At 40.7% G+C, this 19,322-nt stretch overlaps 1 protein-coding gene across 1 annotated transcript in view; it reads right to left on the reverse strand.

Annotated features, from left to right (window-relative positions):
* LOC137255660 (integrin alpha-8-like) overlaps positions 1–17,089 on the reverse strand; it is a 96,347-nt gene extending 79,258 nt beyond the window's left edge. Inside the window, exons 1-3 of the mRNA XM_067793137.1 lie at positions 16,704–17,089; positions 5,680–5,801; positions 4,260–4,372 (exon numbers count right to left, since the gene is read on the reverse strand). Of these exons, the coding sequence (XP_067649238.1) occupies positions 4,260–4,372; positions 5,680–5,801; positions 16,704–16,912 (444 nt within the window). The 5' untranslated portion in view covers positions 16,913–17,089. The remainder of the gene's footprint in view (positions 1–4,259; positions 4,373–5,679; positions 5,802–16,703) is intronic.
* Between the last annotated feature and the right edge of the window lie 2,233 nt (positions 17,090–19,322).

Consider the following 19,322-nt stretch of genomic DNA (forward strand, 5'->3'; position numbering starts at 1 on the left):
TACAAAAGTATACCAAATATTTGGTGAAATCTGATAAAATGTGTAGTATAACCTGTTCTATATATACTCTATTATAGATTGTTAGATCATGGTTATCTTATACTGTTACGCAGTGTTCTATGAAATATACTCTCAACACTGTGACCAATCTTTTTTCACTTTAATTCTGTTTGCATAACTGCATACAGCTGGAACACTGTTCACAACAATCTAGTCCCAAAACTAATAATAGGCAATGCAAGTGCACCCTATCAACTGGCCAGTCATAATTAAATATAACGATAGGCATCTCGCCAGTCTAACACTATACTTTAGCAGGGGTCGTCAAAAACATGACTGCTAAAATCCCAAGTTCTAACAAAACTGTTCAAAACTGCTATCGAGGAAACCTCGTGCAGGCTCAACTCCACATGTTTCACAAGGTGAAATTCCGCAAAGTCAAGAGTGTTTGCGCGAATGTTCGTATTTCAGAAACAAATATGCACATGATTATTCTATGTTCACAAACGCAGTTCCTTCTTCTGAACAAATACACTGTAACACACTATCATGTATACTGGCTTACAATATCATACAACATTTCTACCATAATCTACTGTTATATATGCTCTCTTAAATACTGTTATACAATGAACTGGAACCACAACACATACAATATCAAGGGTGAAATAACAGTTAAAATTGTTCATGTACTCCGGTATAGTGGCACATGTAAAATCACTTGCCCTGATAATTTTTCCAATTTAATGACTGATTTTCTTGTTGACCTTTTAGATAAACAACATAATTAACATTGGAAAGTCAACTGGACATGGTTGCAGCAAAGATATACAAAGTTGCTTGCCCGCCAGAAAAAAACCTTGACTGGGACGTTGGGCAATGGGTTATTTCCAGCACTGAATATACATGATATCATAGTATGGCAACAGTAGGTGGTAACAATGTGTTATCAGATCATTGTTTTACTACAATCTATTCTCCAGGAATACAAAGTACAACAACCCTCTGAAACAACAATATGTTTACGAAGTTGTGATCTCTACAATATCACTAAAAATACCATTCACAGATTTCCGTCATTATCACCAAATGATGACCACAAGAAACTGCCGGGCAGATTCTCACACCCAGATATTTTTGCATTTCCTGAATGTTAAAGAACAGTTATGACACTGGCCATGATTTGTCCTTTGTTCTTGAGGCTAAAGTTGTGACACATATCAACACCAGCGGCCCTGCAATCGGAGATTCTTCATTGGAGGAAAATTACACACAGATGTAACTGGACTCGGTGCTCAACCTGTTTTCACAACCATGTTTAAACCAGAAGTAAAATCGGGGAAGTTGTAGAACCCCACCCTGGCTACAGAAATAGAAGACGCCCTAGAGGATGATAGTACACCGTATATCTTCTAAATAACGTCAACTTTTATGATATGAATCTGTATCCTTTCCAGCAGAAGGAAATCTGTCTCACAGTCCCTGAACCACAATATTTTCCCTACTGTCAGGCCCTCTCTGCAATGCTAAAGGCTTAAATAAAGCGAGTCTAGATTTCCTCATCCTCAGTGTCTGGTCTCCCTGCAGCTCCTTTTCAACTTTTATGGGTTTGCTTGTTACTATTAAAATTATATCTATTCAGAGACTAAGCATTAGTCTAAGAAATACTCAACGTCAAATCTTCCACCCTACAAAATAAAAAGCATTGTAAGTTGTTTCTTAAGATAAATACTTTCTGAATACTTTTGCTTATTTCATCAATCTGATCAAGTCTCTTTTATAAGTCCAGTGATCATAAGAAACCTGCTGAGCGTAGAAGATGGTGAGTGTAGAAGTTATGCGGACTGATTACTTAAAAAGACACGGTCACTAGCCGGGCTGGCCTGAAGAACAGGTACAGCAGAGACAGTGTTGCCATGACAGCAGTATACAGCATCTCAACTTGTAGAAAGTTCCATGTATTATAATCATGATGACCACTGTTTCCTACAATTCTTTGGCGTCATACTGACATCAGATCTAAGTCTGCAGTCTTCTGAAGAAAGTACATCTTCTCATGGCTCCCATGTTTAATGGTGATTGTATTGGGTTTTAGACTGCTCTTAACTACAGTCAATATTCTACTGTCATTGCTACATTCACTTGACTGCATTCCCAATACTACAGTCAACACTTCCCTTAAGTCAATACTACAGTCATCACTTCTGTTGATATGTCACAGTCACAATACTACAGTCACGACTTCTGTCGCAGTACCAGTGTCAAGGTCAAGGAACCTGGGTCAATGAATGAGCAATGCTGAGAGACTTGATCAAAGTCAAACATGGCTTGGCTGATGATAGACATCATTTTACATAGATATACAACTGTCTGCATCTAAACAGTGTGTAACTGCCTGCATCTAAACAGCGTGTAACTGTCTGCATCTAAACAGTGTGTAACTGCCTGCATCTAAACAGTGTGTAACTGCCTGCATCTAAACAGTGTGTAACTGTCTGCATCTAAACAGTGTGTAACTGCCTGCATCTAAACAGTGTGTAACTGTCTGCATCTAAACAGTGTGTAACTGTCTGCATCTAAACAGTGTGTAACTGTCTGCATCTAAACAGTGTGTAACTGCCTGCATCTAAACAGTGTGTAACTGCCTGCATCTAAACAGTGTGTAACTGTCTGCATCTAAACAGTGTGTAACTGCCTGCATCTAAACAGTGTGTAACTGTCTGCATCTAAACAGTGTGTAACTGTCTGCATCTAAACAGTGTGTAACTGTCTGCATCTAAACAATGTGTAACTGTCTGCATCTAAACAGTGTGTAACTGTCTGCATCTAAACAGTGTGTAACTGTCTGCATCTAAAAATTGTATAACAGCCTGTTTTGAAACAATATGTAACTGTCTGCATCTAAACAATGTGTAACTGCCTGCATCTAAACAGTGTGTAACTGTCTGCATCTAAACAATGTATAACAGCCTGTTTCGAAACAATGTGTAACTGTCTGCATCTAAACAATGTGTAAATTCCTGCATCTAAAACAATATGTAACTGCCTGCATCTAAACAATGTGTAACTTGCTGCATCTAAACAATGTGTAACTGCCTGCATCTAAACAATATGTAACTGCCTGCATCTAAAACATTGTGTAACTTTCTGCATCTAAAACAATGTGTAACTACCTGCATCTAAACAATGAATAACTGCCTGCATCTAAGCAATATGTAACTGCCTACATCTAAACAATAAGCAACCCACTAAGTTCAGTTCATTTAAGCATCAAGATGCAAAAAGTGCTGAGTTTGACAGATGTTCGTTTACCAGAATGTGTATGGTACTGGAGACAAGGGTCCCCACACTCAACCCAGGAGGTATACAACCTGGTGACTCAAGTCATGCTGTAGATACGTTATATATTTGGGATGTAATATTCTATATGGAAGCCTGTGAGGAGGTCCTGCCCAGCCCAATGTATGTAAACACATTAAATCCAGTTTTCAGACAGCTGAGCTGGGGTATTAGGATTACCTCCCCTTGGGATCAGCATACAATAATTTGGTTCAACCCACAATGAATTCTGACATTCAGGCACAGTAGCTCCAGGGAGCAGTCATTTGTGGAAAGGGGCAGGGAGTGGTGACTGATTTTGTTTTCCAAAAGTGTATGTAGTAAAACATAAAATCCTCCATGAAGGTATGTTATTCTATTAAGAGCTCTAAACATGCAAAGAAAAGGGTTTTTTTCTAAATAATTCCAGGCAGATATCCTCAGCTGTTGTGATAACAGTAATTGCCTGTCACTTTGTGGCTTACTTGAGATGCTGTAGCTCACTTCTTACACAGACAAAATAATTTTTAAAATGAAGTTATCAGTTTTTGTTAACAAGATGTATATTTTTCTTTGGTGAAAGCAGAGAGTCTGAGTGAATCATTTTTACAGCAGATACTATGATTCCTAATGCGGGATAACCTAAACGAGTGAACGCAGTTCCCCCACTCTTTGAGAAGTATTTCAGATATATTCCAGAGTATCAGCTTGGAGTGGGAGGAGAGCTTATAGTAAGGATCTTTTGGCTCCCTACATTCTGCCTTCACTCTCTCATATTGTCTGTTTGGCGCCTTCAAGAAAGTGTTACGGTGCCATGTGGTTCATTACATGAAAGGATTCAGGTCTAATGTCTGAAACAATGTCCACGAGGGATGTAAGAAATATGGAAGATAGCAACTGAACGAACAAACTGTTCATGGAAACTGATACTCAGCACTTACCACAATGACTCCATTTCGTCCTGAACTTTGTACTGTAGCTCCAAACCACTGGTTCGACTTGTCGTCTATTTCTCTATAGTCATTGATTCTAGCTACATATTTTAAATTATTTCCTGAAAAAACAGACAGAAAAAGCTTATCATGAAATAAGTGTAATTAATGTTTTCAAAAACATACAGAAATTCGAATAATCAACACAACACTACTCTGACCTACCTTAAGCACACATTACAAGCATGGATGTAATTTAATTGTTCCTATTTTCTTAAATCCAGACATATCATGACATTACTTCAATGCAATACTGAAAAACTAAACATATTACTCTCTGCCTGTTTACTGGTCCTGCTATCAGAACAGTGCATGAGGCGCCTCTGTCAATCCATAACTCTCGTTACAATTATCATGATATGAACTTGGAAAGTTACTCATTCCCATTAGGGAATTTTAACTGACAGTGACAGGAGACATGGGGAGGATATATCGGAGTATGAGCATCTCTATCTAAATCCCTGCATACAATGGAATCATAAAACGACCTAACTAGGGTCGTCCCACGCACTTTTCATGGATTCCAGATATTCTTGAAGCATATACCTATGTACAGGACACAAATACCTTACTTTCAGGAATGAAAAGAAATAATTTTTTTTATGTCTTTTCAAAGCAAAATTAAAGTTCAACGTAAGTATAATCAACATGAAAGTAGCATTTAAACTTAAAGTGAAGTCAATTTCTGTATTGTTTCAATGTTTTCAATGTTCAGTAGGTCTATGGACCCGTAAAGGTCCCGGGGTAGAATAGGCCTTCAGCAACCCATGTTTGCCATAAAAGGCGACTCAGCTTGTCGTAAGAGGCGACTAACGGGATCGGGTGGGCAGGCTCGCTGACTTGGTTGAGACATGTCATCAGTTCCCAATTGCGCAGATCGATGCTCATGTTGCTGATCACTGGATTGTATGGTCCAGACTCGATAATTTACAGACCGCCGCCATATGGCTGGAATGTTGCTGAGTGCGGCGTAAAACTAAACTCACTCACCCAGTAGGTTTATGTTGAGGTGTGGGAGTTCCATCCACCTCTGTGGTAAGACTGTTTTGTACAGAATGGCAGTGGGGTAGCCTAGAGGTTAATGTGTTTGTTTGTCACCCCAAAGACCTGGGTTTGATTGCCCACATGGGCACAATGTGTGAAGCCCACTTTCCCTGTGATATTGCTGGAATATTGCTAAAAACAGCATAAAACCAAACTCATTCACTCACGCACTGCTTCGTACACGGACACCTGGCCCGCATACGCAAAACAGTGTTATGGATATCGTCAGAGTATGTTAAAGTGGCATTGTGATCATCATAAAACAAAGATAAGTTCATGAATGAGGACCCTGTTGTAGGAATCCATGTATTATAAACACACTTACCACTTTCATCGAAAGGAATTTCGCGACAATAGTTTGTCGTGTTGGTGGTACACCTGTACACAGCCCCACCCTTTACTATTCCTGGCTGTGAAGTCTGGGCCTTGGGTGCTCCTATTAATAACCTGAAACAGCAGGACAGAGATTAATATGAAGTGGCTTATATAACAGAGTTACTATATTATATACAACACAGTTACTTCAGCATATCAGTGGATCTGTTGAGGCTGCCAATTGGTTTCATTAACAACAAATGATTGGTTATGATTACAACTTGGCTTATGATTGGCTGTTTACAGCATGTAACTTACTATTGGTTACATTGTGATTTACAGTTGACTGTAACTATTGTTTGGTTACAGTGTGTATCTTACTATTGGTTGGTTACAGTGAGTAACTATTAGTTGGTTACAGTGTGTAACTTAATACTGGTTGGTTCCAGTGTATAACCTACCATAACTTGGTTAGGGTGTCTTACTATTGTTTGGTTACAGTGTGCTCTTTACTACTGTTGGTTATAATGTGTGTGACTCACTAATGGCTAGTTACAGTGTGTACCTTACTATTAGCTGGTTACAGTGTCTTACTAATGGTTGATTACAGAGTGTAACTCACCATAACTTGGTTACACTGTATTGGTTGTCTGTCGTATGCTATTTACTACTCTTGGTTATAATGTGTGACTTACTGATGGTTGGTTACAGTGTGTAACTTACAATTGGTTGGTTACAGTATGTGACATACACGTGGTTAACTACAACGTGTTACATAATATTGGTTGGTTACAGTGTGGTCTGAGTGTTTACATGATATCAGCTCTTAACCATTTGCATCAGGCTCTCATTACCCAGTAGCATTTTCTGGCATAAAACAAGAAGTAAAACCTGTTCGTATTTAGTCGTTCTTTCTATTCCTGTTCTACAGCGTTCTGCCTAGACTAGCGCGTACTCTGTGAACATATATAATTTTGATAGTAAGAAAGTTCTCGCATTCATTAAGTATTACTGTAAAAGCACAACTCTCAAATGAATTGTGAATCAGTTGGGTTTAAATCACATTCAACATCAGTTTGTTAATCCGCTTTAAATTTAAACATGTTAGCGCACGCCTTATTGACTTTCTGCTCTGTTCTAAACGTGTCAACTCTTGTGAAAACATTCCCAACAACACATCGCTCCCTTCAGAAAACAGTAGGTCATTGTTCCAGTTCTGGGGCTACAAAATCCAGACTTTCGTCAATCATTCACACATTTTGTACACCCTGCATACACAAACTCCATGGAATCCCACGTGTAATTGGGTGCATGTCAGGCCATGCATTACCCAGCCACTATCACAAACAAACCTTCCACAGTCCCACTGTTTCCACATGTGCTTTACAGCCAATAAATTAGTGCCTGTACAACGCTTAGAGAAACATAACTCGGGTTGGGGCATGTAGAGCTTCCTAGACCAAACCTTTTCCTTTATTTAAAGCCTTTTGTTTCATGTTCCCTTGTCAAGCAGCTTCACCCTCTTTCTTCATTGTTGTTTTAAAATTATTTCCGAAACGTTTCCGACTTGATTAAAGTAGGTCGTCTAAGTATGTAACAGCCATAACAGTGAAAGCCACTTTGAACATGCACAATAATAACCTCAAGCCAAGTGCCATTTATACACTGATGAGCAGTTTTAGAAAAGTCAATGTTTCTTCTTCCAGGGAGACTCTAACAGGTTGTAGATTATCCCTGATCCTTCTCATGATTATTGAATGGTGATGTGGTAGTCTGTTGGTTTAAGCGTCCGCTCATCTCGCTGAAAACCTGGGTTTGATTCCCAAACCATTCCCATGGATGCAATGTGTGAAGCCCATTTCTGGTGTCCACCTGCCGTCATATTGCAGGAATACTGCTAAATGCGCCGTAAACCCATACTCACTCACTCACCATTATCACCAATATTATTAAGTTGATGTTCTTTCACTAGGACTTTGTATTATATGTAAAAAATGCTACATATTGACTTTAACATACCTTAAACTCAATAAATTACTTGTTTTATTGATATTTTGACTTCATTTACACACTATTCCGTGATTTACATATTTTACTTGGAAACAATGTGGTATTATAACATTCAACTAAGATCGGTTTGTCAATACAAAATCACCACATCGCAGTGGTTGTGAATGAGTCTAGTCATTATAAATGAAGCATATGCATTCCAGTTGATAATAGTTATCAGGAAACAACAGGTGCGCGCCGTAAATACGGATATAACAGGCCCTTTTCACCACATCCAATTAATAGCGTCCGTGACGTTCGGGGGAGCACTCCTGTACACTCAGATGCGCAGCTTTCTAGGCAAGCTCCATACACTGGCGTTCAGTCATCAACTATACAAAAATTACGTAAGATGTCGGAATTCTCTCGTCAATTCATTTGTAATAACTAACAAATCATGGTCCTGTTCCCTTTTCGTGGATTCATACAGTCTAAACATGTCTTAACTGCCTGATATCTGGTTTCAGTCCAGTAACTGGAAGACGGTTCGTTGATGATCCACAACTTTGTGTTGTTCATTTGAGAGGAGTGTTGAAAGTTTACAAGTACGATCACTCGAGCGTGTCACATGAAAGAGAGCCACTTGTCAAACACAACGCAGTTTTTTCAGATGTACCCAAATAAGGTAACAACAATATTTCGCTAGTCAAAGGTACACCTTGCGTTCTCTCTTTGAGGGGAAGGACATACGCGGAACAACCCCTGTGTAAACATTTCTCCCCACTATGACTTAACTGTCTACGTTTTGTAGTAGGTATCGTTCCCTTGGACTGTTTCCGTCGTGAACAAGCCTACTGCGCACCTGCTCATGACAATCACTATACCGACCACATTCTCCAACTTAAGAATAGAAATAATTTAGGTGTGATTGAACGTCATTCATGTTTTCCGCTGATTCGCATGAATCACGTCTGGCGGAGTTAGAGCCCCTATCCTCCACCTTCGCATACCTGCCCATATACCCGAGACAACATGCCCAGATTAACATGTGGGAACAGATCACGATCCTTAAATAGATATTACTTTGCCAAATAAATATGCGACCCGCTTCCTGTGAATTGTGCATGTTTGCAAGACACGCCATTCCCAGCACTAGCTGTTTCGGATGCGTAGAAGATGTAAACAATCACTAGATTGTCTGGTCCAGAGTCGATTATTTACATACACTTTAATAAAGAGAGAGGGACACGGTGTGTCTTCAAACCATGTACAAACATTCCAGTACCACCGCATTGTTACACTGACTCCTGAATGCACGTGTTCTTAATCCCTTACTATATTAAGTGAATAAGACACAGGTTGTAGTGCCAAGATGTCTCTTCATTTGCATAATTTATTATTTATTACGTACAAATCCTAAGACGCGATCATTATCTGTCTCATGGTTGTTCGCGTTACGTCAGTGACTACACGTTACGTACCTCGACTCCCAGTTACAAGCATATGTATCATAGCGCCATAAACTCCACTATGTCACGTAAACTTACCTCACACGGACCATCTTAATCGGATTTCTAATTATCACCCTACTTACAGCCATTGCTCGGTCATTATCTAATGAACAAATGAAATCTGCATAATGGATAATGTACAAGGGTCGTGTCGAGCAATTAGCCACTAATTAGCCGTGATTACCTTGTGGCAGCGGTGACATTTATTACAGAGCTGTCAGGGGGGCGAAACGCGCACAGCGTTCAGTCAAAAAACGATACATACTTCTGTAAATATATAGGGAACATGTGTAATGAAAAGTGTGCGGATACAGCCATATCCGTATGTACAAAGTGTTTAAATATACTCAACAAAATGGTTAAAACCACCTATATATTCAATATCTGAGTGTTATATGGATCATAATAAGAACTATTAGATACTTTAATATTGAAAATTAGGGTGATCTTTAACTTTGTGTGAATATACATGCATGTATTAGACCGATGTATTTACGTCAGTGTACAGTAACACAATTGTGTTTGTTGTTTAACGCCGGAACGCTATTTCCGCTACATGACGGCGTTCTGGATCCAGTGACTAGAATCATCAGTACCTATACCCCTAACCAGCAGATCCCGTTAGTCGCCTAGCTCTCCCTTTGAACATGGGTTGCTGAAGACCTGTACTAACCCGGATCTTCGCGTGGTTGAAACAGAATGACCTGCAAGGTTTTCACATATTCTTGCTCAAACATAAAACGAATGTAAACGCCAAAGACAAAACGTCATTCGCAGATTTTAATGTGCGAGAGGATACTGGGATCATAACACCTGTGATCAAAATATTAACAACATATAAAAAAGATAATTTTCTTTGAAATAAATTACGATGAGGAAATAAACAGAAGACAGTAATCCTTTATGTCAAAGCACAGTCAAGCAGCCTCCTTTTGGGCTGTACGTTAATACTGGTTTCCGGTTCTCGATGAATCATGTTCGACAAGAAAACACCCTATACATTCGCCCTATTGTCTACATTTACACGGAAAGAGGACAGGGATGACAAGCCCTTCTTACTAGATGGATTAATAAATGTGAAGTAAAATTCAGTTTTTCACGTTTCTCAGAAAAGATTTAACATCTATGTCGCGGTTCTCATAACCTATGAGTTCTATAGTTCATATTCGTCTAAAATTTCAAGTTCTGGAATTACCCTGCTTGGGGGACATATAACATTGAACAGCTTGCTAGCAGATCTAGCATTCTTTATCACATAAACACGATAGCTAAGGTGCACATTGGGCTTCTTCATGTTTATGTTGTTTGTATTGACATCAGTTTTAAGAGTCATTGTTCGTCCTACGCAACCATGCTTGCCCACAGAGACAAGCCCAGGATTGGTGAATTCATCTTTTGTATAGCCACTGAAGGGTGCTCATAGTATCGATCACTGGGTTGGCAGGCGTAATCTCCATGATGTACGGGAAAACGCGATAGAGCTGGAAGACTGATCAGCGTAACGTTAAACTTACAAAGGCACATAACTTAGTCCTCTGGTGGTGAAACGCGAGTTCATCTTGGCCCTGGTGATAAGTGTTGGTTTGTAAACACCAGTGCTGTTCGTGGTCAGCGGGTTATATATCAGCAGCAAACTTCGAAGATGTGCATCGGTTTGGATTTACTTTCAATACTTAGATCATACGTTAAAGGTTGTTCAAAGTAGGGCTACACGTGCGCGCAAGCGCGTGCTGTGTGTGCCTGTGCGTGCACATTGTCTTGCAGCACAGTCCAAACTTTAACATTGTCCAGGACCTAGATTTTCGGAGGTCTCTTAGCGCTAAAATAGTCGTAAGTGCCCATACGTTAACACCAACTTACGGCTATCACAGCGCTAAGAGAGCTTCGAAAATCTGGGCCCTGGCCGTTACAGACAAACGTTTTTAAATTGCAATAATTGAGATTCCTGTTTCAGTAGAGAGACATTATTCCTCGTGTACCGTTATTTATGTCCTATATGTTGGTTCCACTTGCATTAGCGAGATGCAGCGACTTGGTGATGTCGATACAATGAAATTACATCACAATAGTGTGTAGAACGTTGTGACATCATCGGATACCATGACGTCACACTCACAGAGCAGCGCAAGACAACTGTATATTGTTTCTCCGCATAGTAGTGGGGGAACTAGTCCGCTTTTGATGTGCACGATTTGGGAGCTTCCTTGGGAATTACCAGTTCAGCCGACTGGGATGTAGGAAGTACAATGAATAAAATGAAACTCTAATTACTTGCCATTAACGTTGATTGGGTATACTGTACACCCGAGACCCTGGTTATTAGTGCTAAAACTAATCGACTCTCGTAGATACAGTTTAAAACAAATGAACCCTCCGAGTCGTATATTGTCTACCAAATGTTTCTATGTTTGACATCAAATGACAGTTGGGTGAGATTCTCTTCATATGCTAAACACCATTGCTCCCATTAAAGAAACCAGAAGTTCAACTCTCTCACTGTCCATCACTCTGTCCAGCCGACGGCTCGGCTTTCCTTGCACGTGCAAGATCAGAGGTCACGAGCCTCGTCGACGTTCACCTAAACAACGCCTCAGGGAGAACGATTCGGTTCACGTGCAGTCTAATGGATGTGTCTGGAGATAACCCTCGCTCAACCATCACATTCACAGAAACCATGTACAATACTCAGAAGTCCAGACGTTCTGTATCCAATTGAGTTGAGTAGATAATACCCATCTTCCTCGTTCCTATAGTCTGACATGGGAAACAGTTGATGACAAAGACAGTTGCGTCTGTCTCAACACTTCCGCACAATCTTATGTGAACCAGCATTTATCGTCAGCATAGTTCATCTTGTCAGTCGCCATTTTCTCTCGAGGTCTCGTCGAGCGCCCTCAGCGAAAGCCATATCCCAAAAATACCATAGAGTGTTACTATACGTAGCTTAGGGAATTTCAGTAACGCTGTATCTATCTAGGTCGCCGACCTGTTAATATTCGAGTGAAGGCGCTGACATATTAGTGATTGATACCATGAACAACGGTGCTCTCCATCGGCCTCGTGCGACCACTATAATTTATTTACCAGTTCTAACGTGGGGGCCTCACACGGAAGCTGTTACTGAAGGGCGACATCGGAGATATAGGCCGAGCCATCATTTCAACAGAAACTTAAACTCATTTGAAACTCAGCTAATGATATAACCTATACCATCGAAACTGTTATACCAGGATTGTGTATTCAGCTAGGTATATGCTATAACATGGTTATACAATGGATGCTATAGTCTCTATGACTTTGACTATTAAACGAGGTTGGTTGTTGGTACGCGGAAAATAAGGAATACATTTCCAAGATAACTCATATAACACTATTCCGCCGTGGAGATAAGGAAAGGAGTTGTACTTTTTTAACCCTTCGCAAATCAAGATATATTTTGTTAATGTTGATGACGAATTAGGGGTCATACGTAAGGTCATTCTAGGTTCTTTTTCATGTCTTGAGTTGAATGTGGGTCGCTGTCATCCATTACAGCCTACTACTCCCAGTATGACAAGAGAGGCTATACACAGACTTGTAGGACCTGTTGAATACCAGATGTGGAAGTAGGGCGATGTAGATATGGCTCGGCCATTGACAACATGACATAGTTCAGTGTTGAAGACGTAAGATCTGCATGGACACCCATCATGCATTATAATCATGGGTTCGACAGAAGGTGCGATTCTGGATGAACACTCTCAAGTCCATTGGTGGAAGGATGATAAACCTCGACTGGCCAAGCCGAAATGACGGTAGTCTAAATTTCGTACACTTCTGGCCAAAACATCGAGCTTACCGAAGCTCCTTTTCAATTTTAAAAGGAATTTTTGCAAAATTATCCAGATTTAAAATTATAATTTCAGAGACAAGGCGTCTGTCAAGGACAATGATTCGACTGGCCAGGGTATTATAATAATGTAATTATCACGATGAAATATCCTTTTTCGTTAGGAAAGTTCTGTAACACTGCACAGAGTGTCTCTCGCCAGTGAAAGTGTTGTCATTGGATGGCGAGGATATGGACTCCGTCATAGTGAGTGTATCTACAATGCTTCTTTATACATCTTCACACACATCGTTATGAACAACTGTCTCATTATGGCAACATGTTCAAATATCAGTTGTGGATCTCAAAGTCCAAGCCAGTCCTTTAATCAGCATAATAACCACCCTCAAGAACTGCGTCTCATAGTGCGACCCCCACTGCTGCACCCTACCATCCAAGCCTTACAAACCCTCAGCTGGAGTTCTATCTCAACACAGTAGCCTTGTAATGAAGCATCAAATAGTTACTTGTGCTTGCATTGACGACACCGGAGGGTCTTATCCCTTATCGATGTACCGGAATTCTGAAGGTGCCATATCGTTTTACAAGTAAACTTCACACATAACTTTCCTCATCAACAAATGCCTTGTGCATTCATAGAGCCCTTTCATCAGTGTCGAAAGTAAGGCGCACACGCACATCATAAACTTCTCACATCCTTAACACGGAAGCAAATGATAGAAAGTGATATACATGCGACCCAACGGCACTGTGAGGAGAATGTGAACCTTCATGCGGGCGCCTCGCCTGAGTTGAGAGTTCGTCAGATACTGACTAAGTTTGCGAGCCGTCTTTGCGAGCAGATGGGGCCGATAAAGATGTTGCCGAGAAATAGAAACGTGCACGCGAAGAACCTACAAATATTTCAGAAATAAACTGGAGACAAGATCCACTTGTTGAGTCGACATGATAACCACATATTGTGCTTTAGGGAAAATTAAGCGAGAGACAGAAATATATCCTACATCTGGGTCTCATTCATGAAGTCACGACTTGCATGCACATGTTTCCCAAACTGGGTGTAGCTGAAACCCGGTTCTGCGAGATGAATAAACAGAGGGAGAGTTTCACCAGAACCTGTATTGTAAATATGATCAAACACTGTTTGAAAAAATGCTATTCTAATAAAAAAAAGTCTTCTGTGAATGCTTTCATTTTCGTATTATTTCGGCAGTAAAAAGCAGCACTTTCTGTGCTTATGCAGAGGCCATATGTAAAGGAACCCACTATCACAGGCAGGGACATAGGCGGGTGTAAACATCACAGATAATCTATACTATATAGAACTGGAATCTAATGTTCTGTGTTTCATCATATCATATCATATCATATCATATCTCTTACATTTGGATAGTTTCATAATTCATTGGTTTTATTTATATAAATAGAGGTATCGGGATTTTCCATGTAACTTGTAACTGAAATGTCTTGGGAAAGTACATGCAGTCAAATGACACACTCACATGTTCAATCCACGTGGAAAATCCACAAGCTTTGTACTCACTTCCTTACTCTGGCAAATTCATATGACTCTTAAGTTGAAATATATTACACTAGACGGGAAATGACTGTTTCCAAAATGCACTACACTGATCAAGTAAATGAAGTATCCAGAGAATTGAGGAGTGAATCAGAGCGGATCTTGGTAAGCTCATTTGGATGCTGTAATAAATGGCTTTATTAATAGTTATAGAGGAACGGGGACATTTTTTTATAAATTACAACTGAAATGTCTTGGGGATGACCGATTAAAGAGATTAGCAATAGGAGGTACCAGTGATTTAACTCCCAAAACATAGTTCCACCTGGGGCCGGTGGGATAGCCAAGTGGTTACGGCATTCGCTCGTCACTCCGGGTTCGATTCCTCACATGGGTAAAATGTGTGAAGCCCATTTCTGGTGTCCGCTGTCGTGATATTGCTGAAATATTGCTAAAAGCGGCGCAAAACTACACTCACTAGTTCCATGTGGCGGACACCTGCAGCAGGGAGCTTGATTCATCATGGCCAACACTCCCCGCTGTACCTTATGTAACCAGCATCAACTTCCTTCAGGCAGAAAAAAACGCCGGGCTAAATGTGGCCTACATTACCACCGTGTCCGTAGACTTAACCTATATTATAACACCTTAAATACGAGGAACTACGAGTGATTACTGTATAAGTAATATGTCGTTTGTTCTCTGAAAGAAATGTAGAAATGTATGTATGTCAAACACAAATACCCTATTCCTGCGGACGTTTCTGTGTTATGGCTGTCTATTGACGGTACCGTACATTGTACAGTGACTCTATTTCCTTAGTGCTGATCATCATCAACAAGTAGACGTAATGACAACTTTCTTTGCTTGAGGTTAACGGTTGCAATAAACTGCCTACATCTGCATACATACTTTTTAAAGTGCTCTTTTTCTGTGTATACAATATATTGTATTTGTACGCAGACCTGAAAGTAATTTATTTCTAAGTATACAATATACTGCCCATACCTATACATACATTCAGTATCTTGTTTCGAAAGGCGAAGGCAGAGACGGGGTACAAGGGTGCACTGAAACTCTCGTGAAAATATGACTGTGCACCTCACCACTTACCCCACCCTTCCTCTCAAAAAGCTGTATCCGTCCCTGATTACTATGTATGCAGTATTCTAATATACTGTTTATACATGAACAGATATTCTTCAGTATATTGTCCCATATAAATAATAACCTCATTTCTGTGCAGTTCGTAGATTTGCATAGAGACGCTGCCATGCGCTATACCATGGAAGTTAAGATCCACCACAAAATACAGCTCACTGATGTTCTAACACACCGCCCGGGAGCGAGTTCATTCACACTATGAAATCTCCTAGGCACACAGCTGATATCTGTAGCTTCCTTGCGGTACACTGCAGTGATGCTAAAACAATTCGGGCATTAAACCACGAACCTTGCCCATAGATGCTGCTCGGTGTAATAGTAATGGATTATTGGTATGCATTTAATAGCCAATGAATTTCCGGTCTAAGGTATGGTGAGGTGCCCGAGAGTATGGTGAGTTGTCTGAAAGTATGGTGAATTGTGTGAAAGTATGGTGAGTTATGTGAAACTATGGTGAGGTGTCCGATAGTATGGTGAGTTGTCTGAAAGTATGGTAACTTGTGTGAGAGTATGGTGAGTTATGTGTGAAACTATGGTGAGTTCTGTTAAAGTATGGTGAGTTATGTGAAACTGTGATGATGTGTCCTATAGTATGCTGACTTAAGTGAAAGTATGCTAAGTTTTGTGTGAAAGTATGGTGAGGTGTCCGACGGTATGTCCGATGGTATGCCCACTCGCTCGTATACCTACGTGCCAGTGTCAAACATAAATGGCCCAAGCTATATTATGTTTGTGTGGTTAGTGTCAAATGTGACAGGGGAAAAAATGTAACAGCAATGTAAAGAGTTATAAGTGCGTTTAAATCTGTAGAATTTCGACGCACGTTCAAATGCAGCTGAATAGCATTCCATTTCAACATATCGGGCTGCATCACAGCATGTCGTGTTATGCAATGTCATACTGACATACACAATAAATAACAGTGGGACATATACACTGATGTAGTTATACAAAACAATGGTACATGGTGTGTACTTCGGCGATAATTCCCACCTGGTAATAAATATGTGGTATAAACTTACCAACTTGTTGATTGGTCTATATGTTGAGCGACTGAGTACCCAAACATAGACCCCACTTCGCCAGAATGAACCATAGCCCCTTCTATATCCACATTGTAGGCCGATCCGTCTTGGAGAAACAGGCTCAAGAATATCACAACGGTTCCGCACATATACATTATTATCTGTTGGTAGGCAACACAACCATTAACTCCTTTCCCAAAGATCATGATTTTTGTAGACGTCCCGTAACAGACCTACATCCACAGCATCCTTGGACACTGTTCGATTACTTTTAATAAACTGGCTACAAGTTATCCCGTCTTGGACCTATTTCCGTTAACTCAAGAAGGGTGCTAGGCAAATCCATTACAACCGCGGGGGTGTACAGCAGGACGTGCCGATTGGTGGTGCCGATGTGATGGGAGCGCCACGCTACCATAAATGTAAGGCAAGCCGGTCCTACTGAGTCAGCCCGCCCGATATACGACTGCAGGGGGAGGTACGCGGGGGGACTCTCTACAACGCTCGCCGGTGGTCACGCTAGATTCCTCAAGCTATAGATTCACTCCGGTGGTTGTCGATGATGAAAGGATATATAAATACCGAAACGTAGGACAGGAGAGGTCTAACGTTCCGTGTGTACATTGGCTAGGGATGGACAGGCTAGGGTTAATCATGATCGTACTTATCTAAATATAAAGAGAATGGGTGAGAACCCGTACATATTAACAACATCGCCATAGCGTACAGGAGCACGGCTCGGCGGAGTCTGAACGATTGTGACGTTGAAGATATTTTATACCCATCAATGCCGATATTTGTGATATCCATTTATCAAATATTAAAGTATCACCAGATCTGAATTAAACCAGCATACACGTCACATCTAACTTTCAGTTTTTACCACCTCCAAGTGTCTTAGTTCGAGTCACTTTCATCTCCGTAGATAATACAAACCCTCTACTTCCATTATAAGGAAGAACAACAGTTGTACTTGAGTATGATGTTGCGGGAGACATACCGATAAATGAGATGGATATTATGTATCTCAAACGGGGGATCAGATCATTGTTTCAGTATCATTGCTTTGCACTGTGACGTCACATGACATCACAATCAACCACATATCTCTCTATCAAGAAAGCTGGATAGCTGTGCCTTTTAATCGCAACTGAAACTAGAAACATACATTTGCTCATTTTCTTGCAAGATTCCGTTTACAGGCGGCCCATCGGTCTGTACATATAACTGAGTCTGGGCCGGACAATCCAGTGACTTGGATACGAAGACATGCGTGCATCAACCAATACAGCGAGCCTTACTGCCCGATCGTATTTAGTCGCCTATTTGTAAACCGGACCTTCGCAAGGAGAACTATTTTGGATGATAACTAGAATCCCATCCTTGTTATTGTAAATTAACTTTCACCAACTAGGTGACATTCTATTGCTCTACCATTCCGTGTTGAGACACTTTTTACAGATAAGCAGAGAACCTGACGTATTTCTAGCGACTGACACATCAACGTCCCATTATTGAACAGCGTCGTGGGGACATCAGCGCCGACACTGGACTGTAGCCTCCATATCTTGGAATATCTAAACTATTACGTTCTTCTCTGTACCACTGCTCAAGAGAGTCTTGTCTTCCTAGGTCCTGGCTAGACATAATAGCGCCGTGTGGGACTCTGAAACAACTCTCTGTGTAATCTGGATAATAGTTTGATATTGAAAAGTAAGCCCACAGGACTTCCTCTAGTAATCCGGCACCACGTATTCCTGACAATCGCTAAATTGCCCAACACCAAACTGACACTAAACCAATACGATGTTCTAGGAGTACGTCCAGTGTGCATTGTTAGTCTGCACACTCAACATGTGTCAGGGTGTGTTGGAGGTGGAACTTGCGCTTTGTAACACTAAACAAAACGATACACTCCCCGACAGGCCCAATACACGTCATATCGGCTGTATGAACAGATGTTACTCCTGCACAGGTATTCCGCTCAACTCACCTGTAACAAAACAAGACATGTACAACCCGACATCCATGAGCAACTGTATTAGCCCAGGGTGATCGTAGATGTGGGCTATTGTGTCATGTCTTGATTTACGTTACTGGCGTTGAAACCTCGTTCTACTTTGGTCATGAATTGTCGTAAAAATATAGATTTTACGACACTTCTTTTCATTCGATTGGCACATCAGCACGTTCACACACATTTATCCCGTGCTGGCAAAAATCGCAGTGCTTGAAAAATAGCAAGCAGAGAGAGCAGAGAGTGAGCAATCTATATAAATTTTACATATTTGTGTAGACCAATGTTTGATAAAGAAAAGAAGCAAAAAACAATCAAGCAAAACAGTGAAGATTTAATGCAGCTGACAATGAAATAAAGATGGGGTCAAAATGGAAAGTCAGTAGCGTGTATGACCCCCGTTAGCAGCAACACAAGCTGTGCAACGTCTCCTCATTGAACGGATAAGTCTCTGAATAAAGTCCTGAGGCACCGTATTCCACTCTTGCTGCAAGGCATTGTCGAGTTCCCCAAGGTTGTTGATCTGCGGATGACGTGCGAGGCGTTGGCCGATGTAATCCCACAAGTGTTCGATGGGTGACAAATCTGGTGACAATGCA

Source organism: Haliotis asinina, chromosome 11 (assembly GCF_037392515.1).
Source record: "Haliotis asinina isolate JCU_RB_2024 chromosome 11, JCU_Hal_asi_v2, whole genome shotgun sequence".
In the NCBI taxonomy this organism is placed as follows: Eukaryota; Metazoa; Mollusca; class Gastropoda; order Lepetellida; family Haliotidae; genus Haliotis; species Haliotis asinina.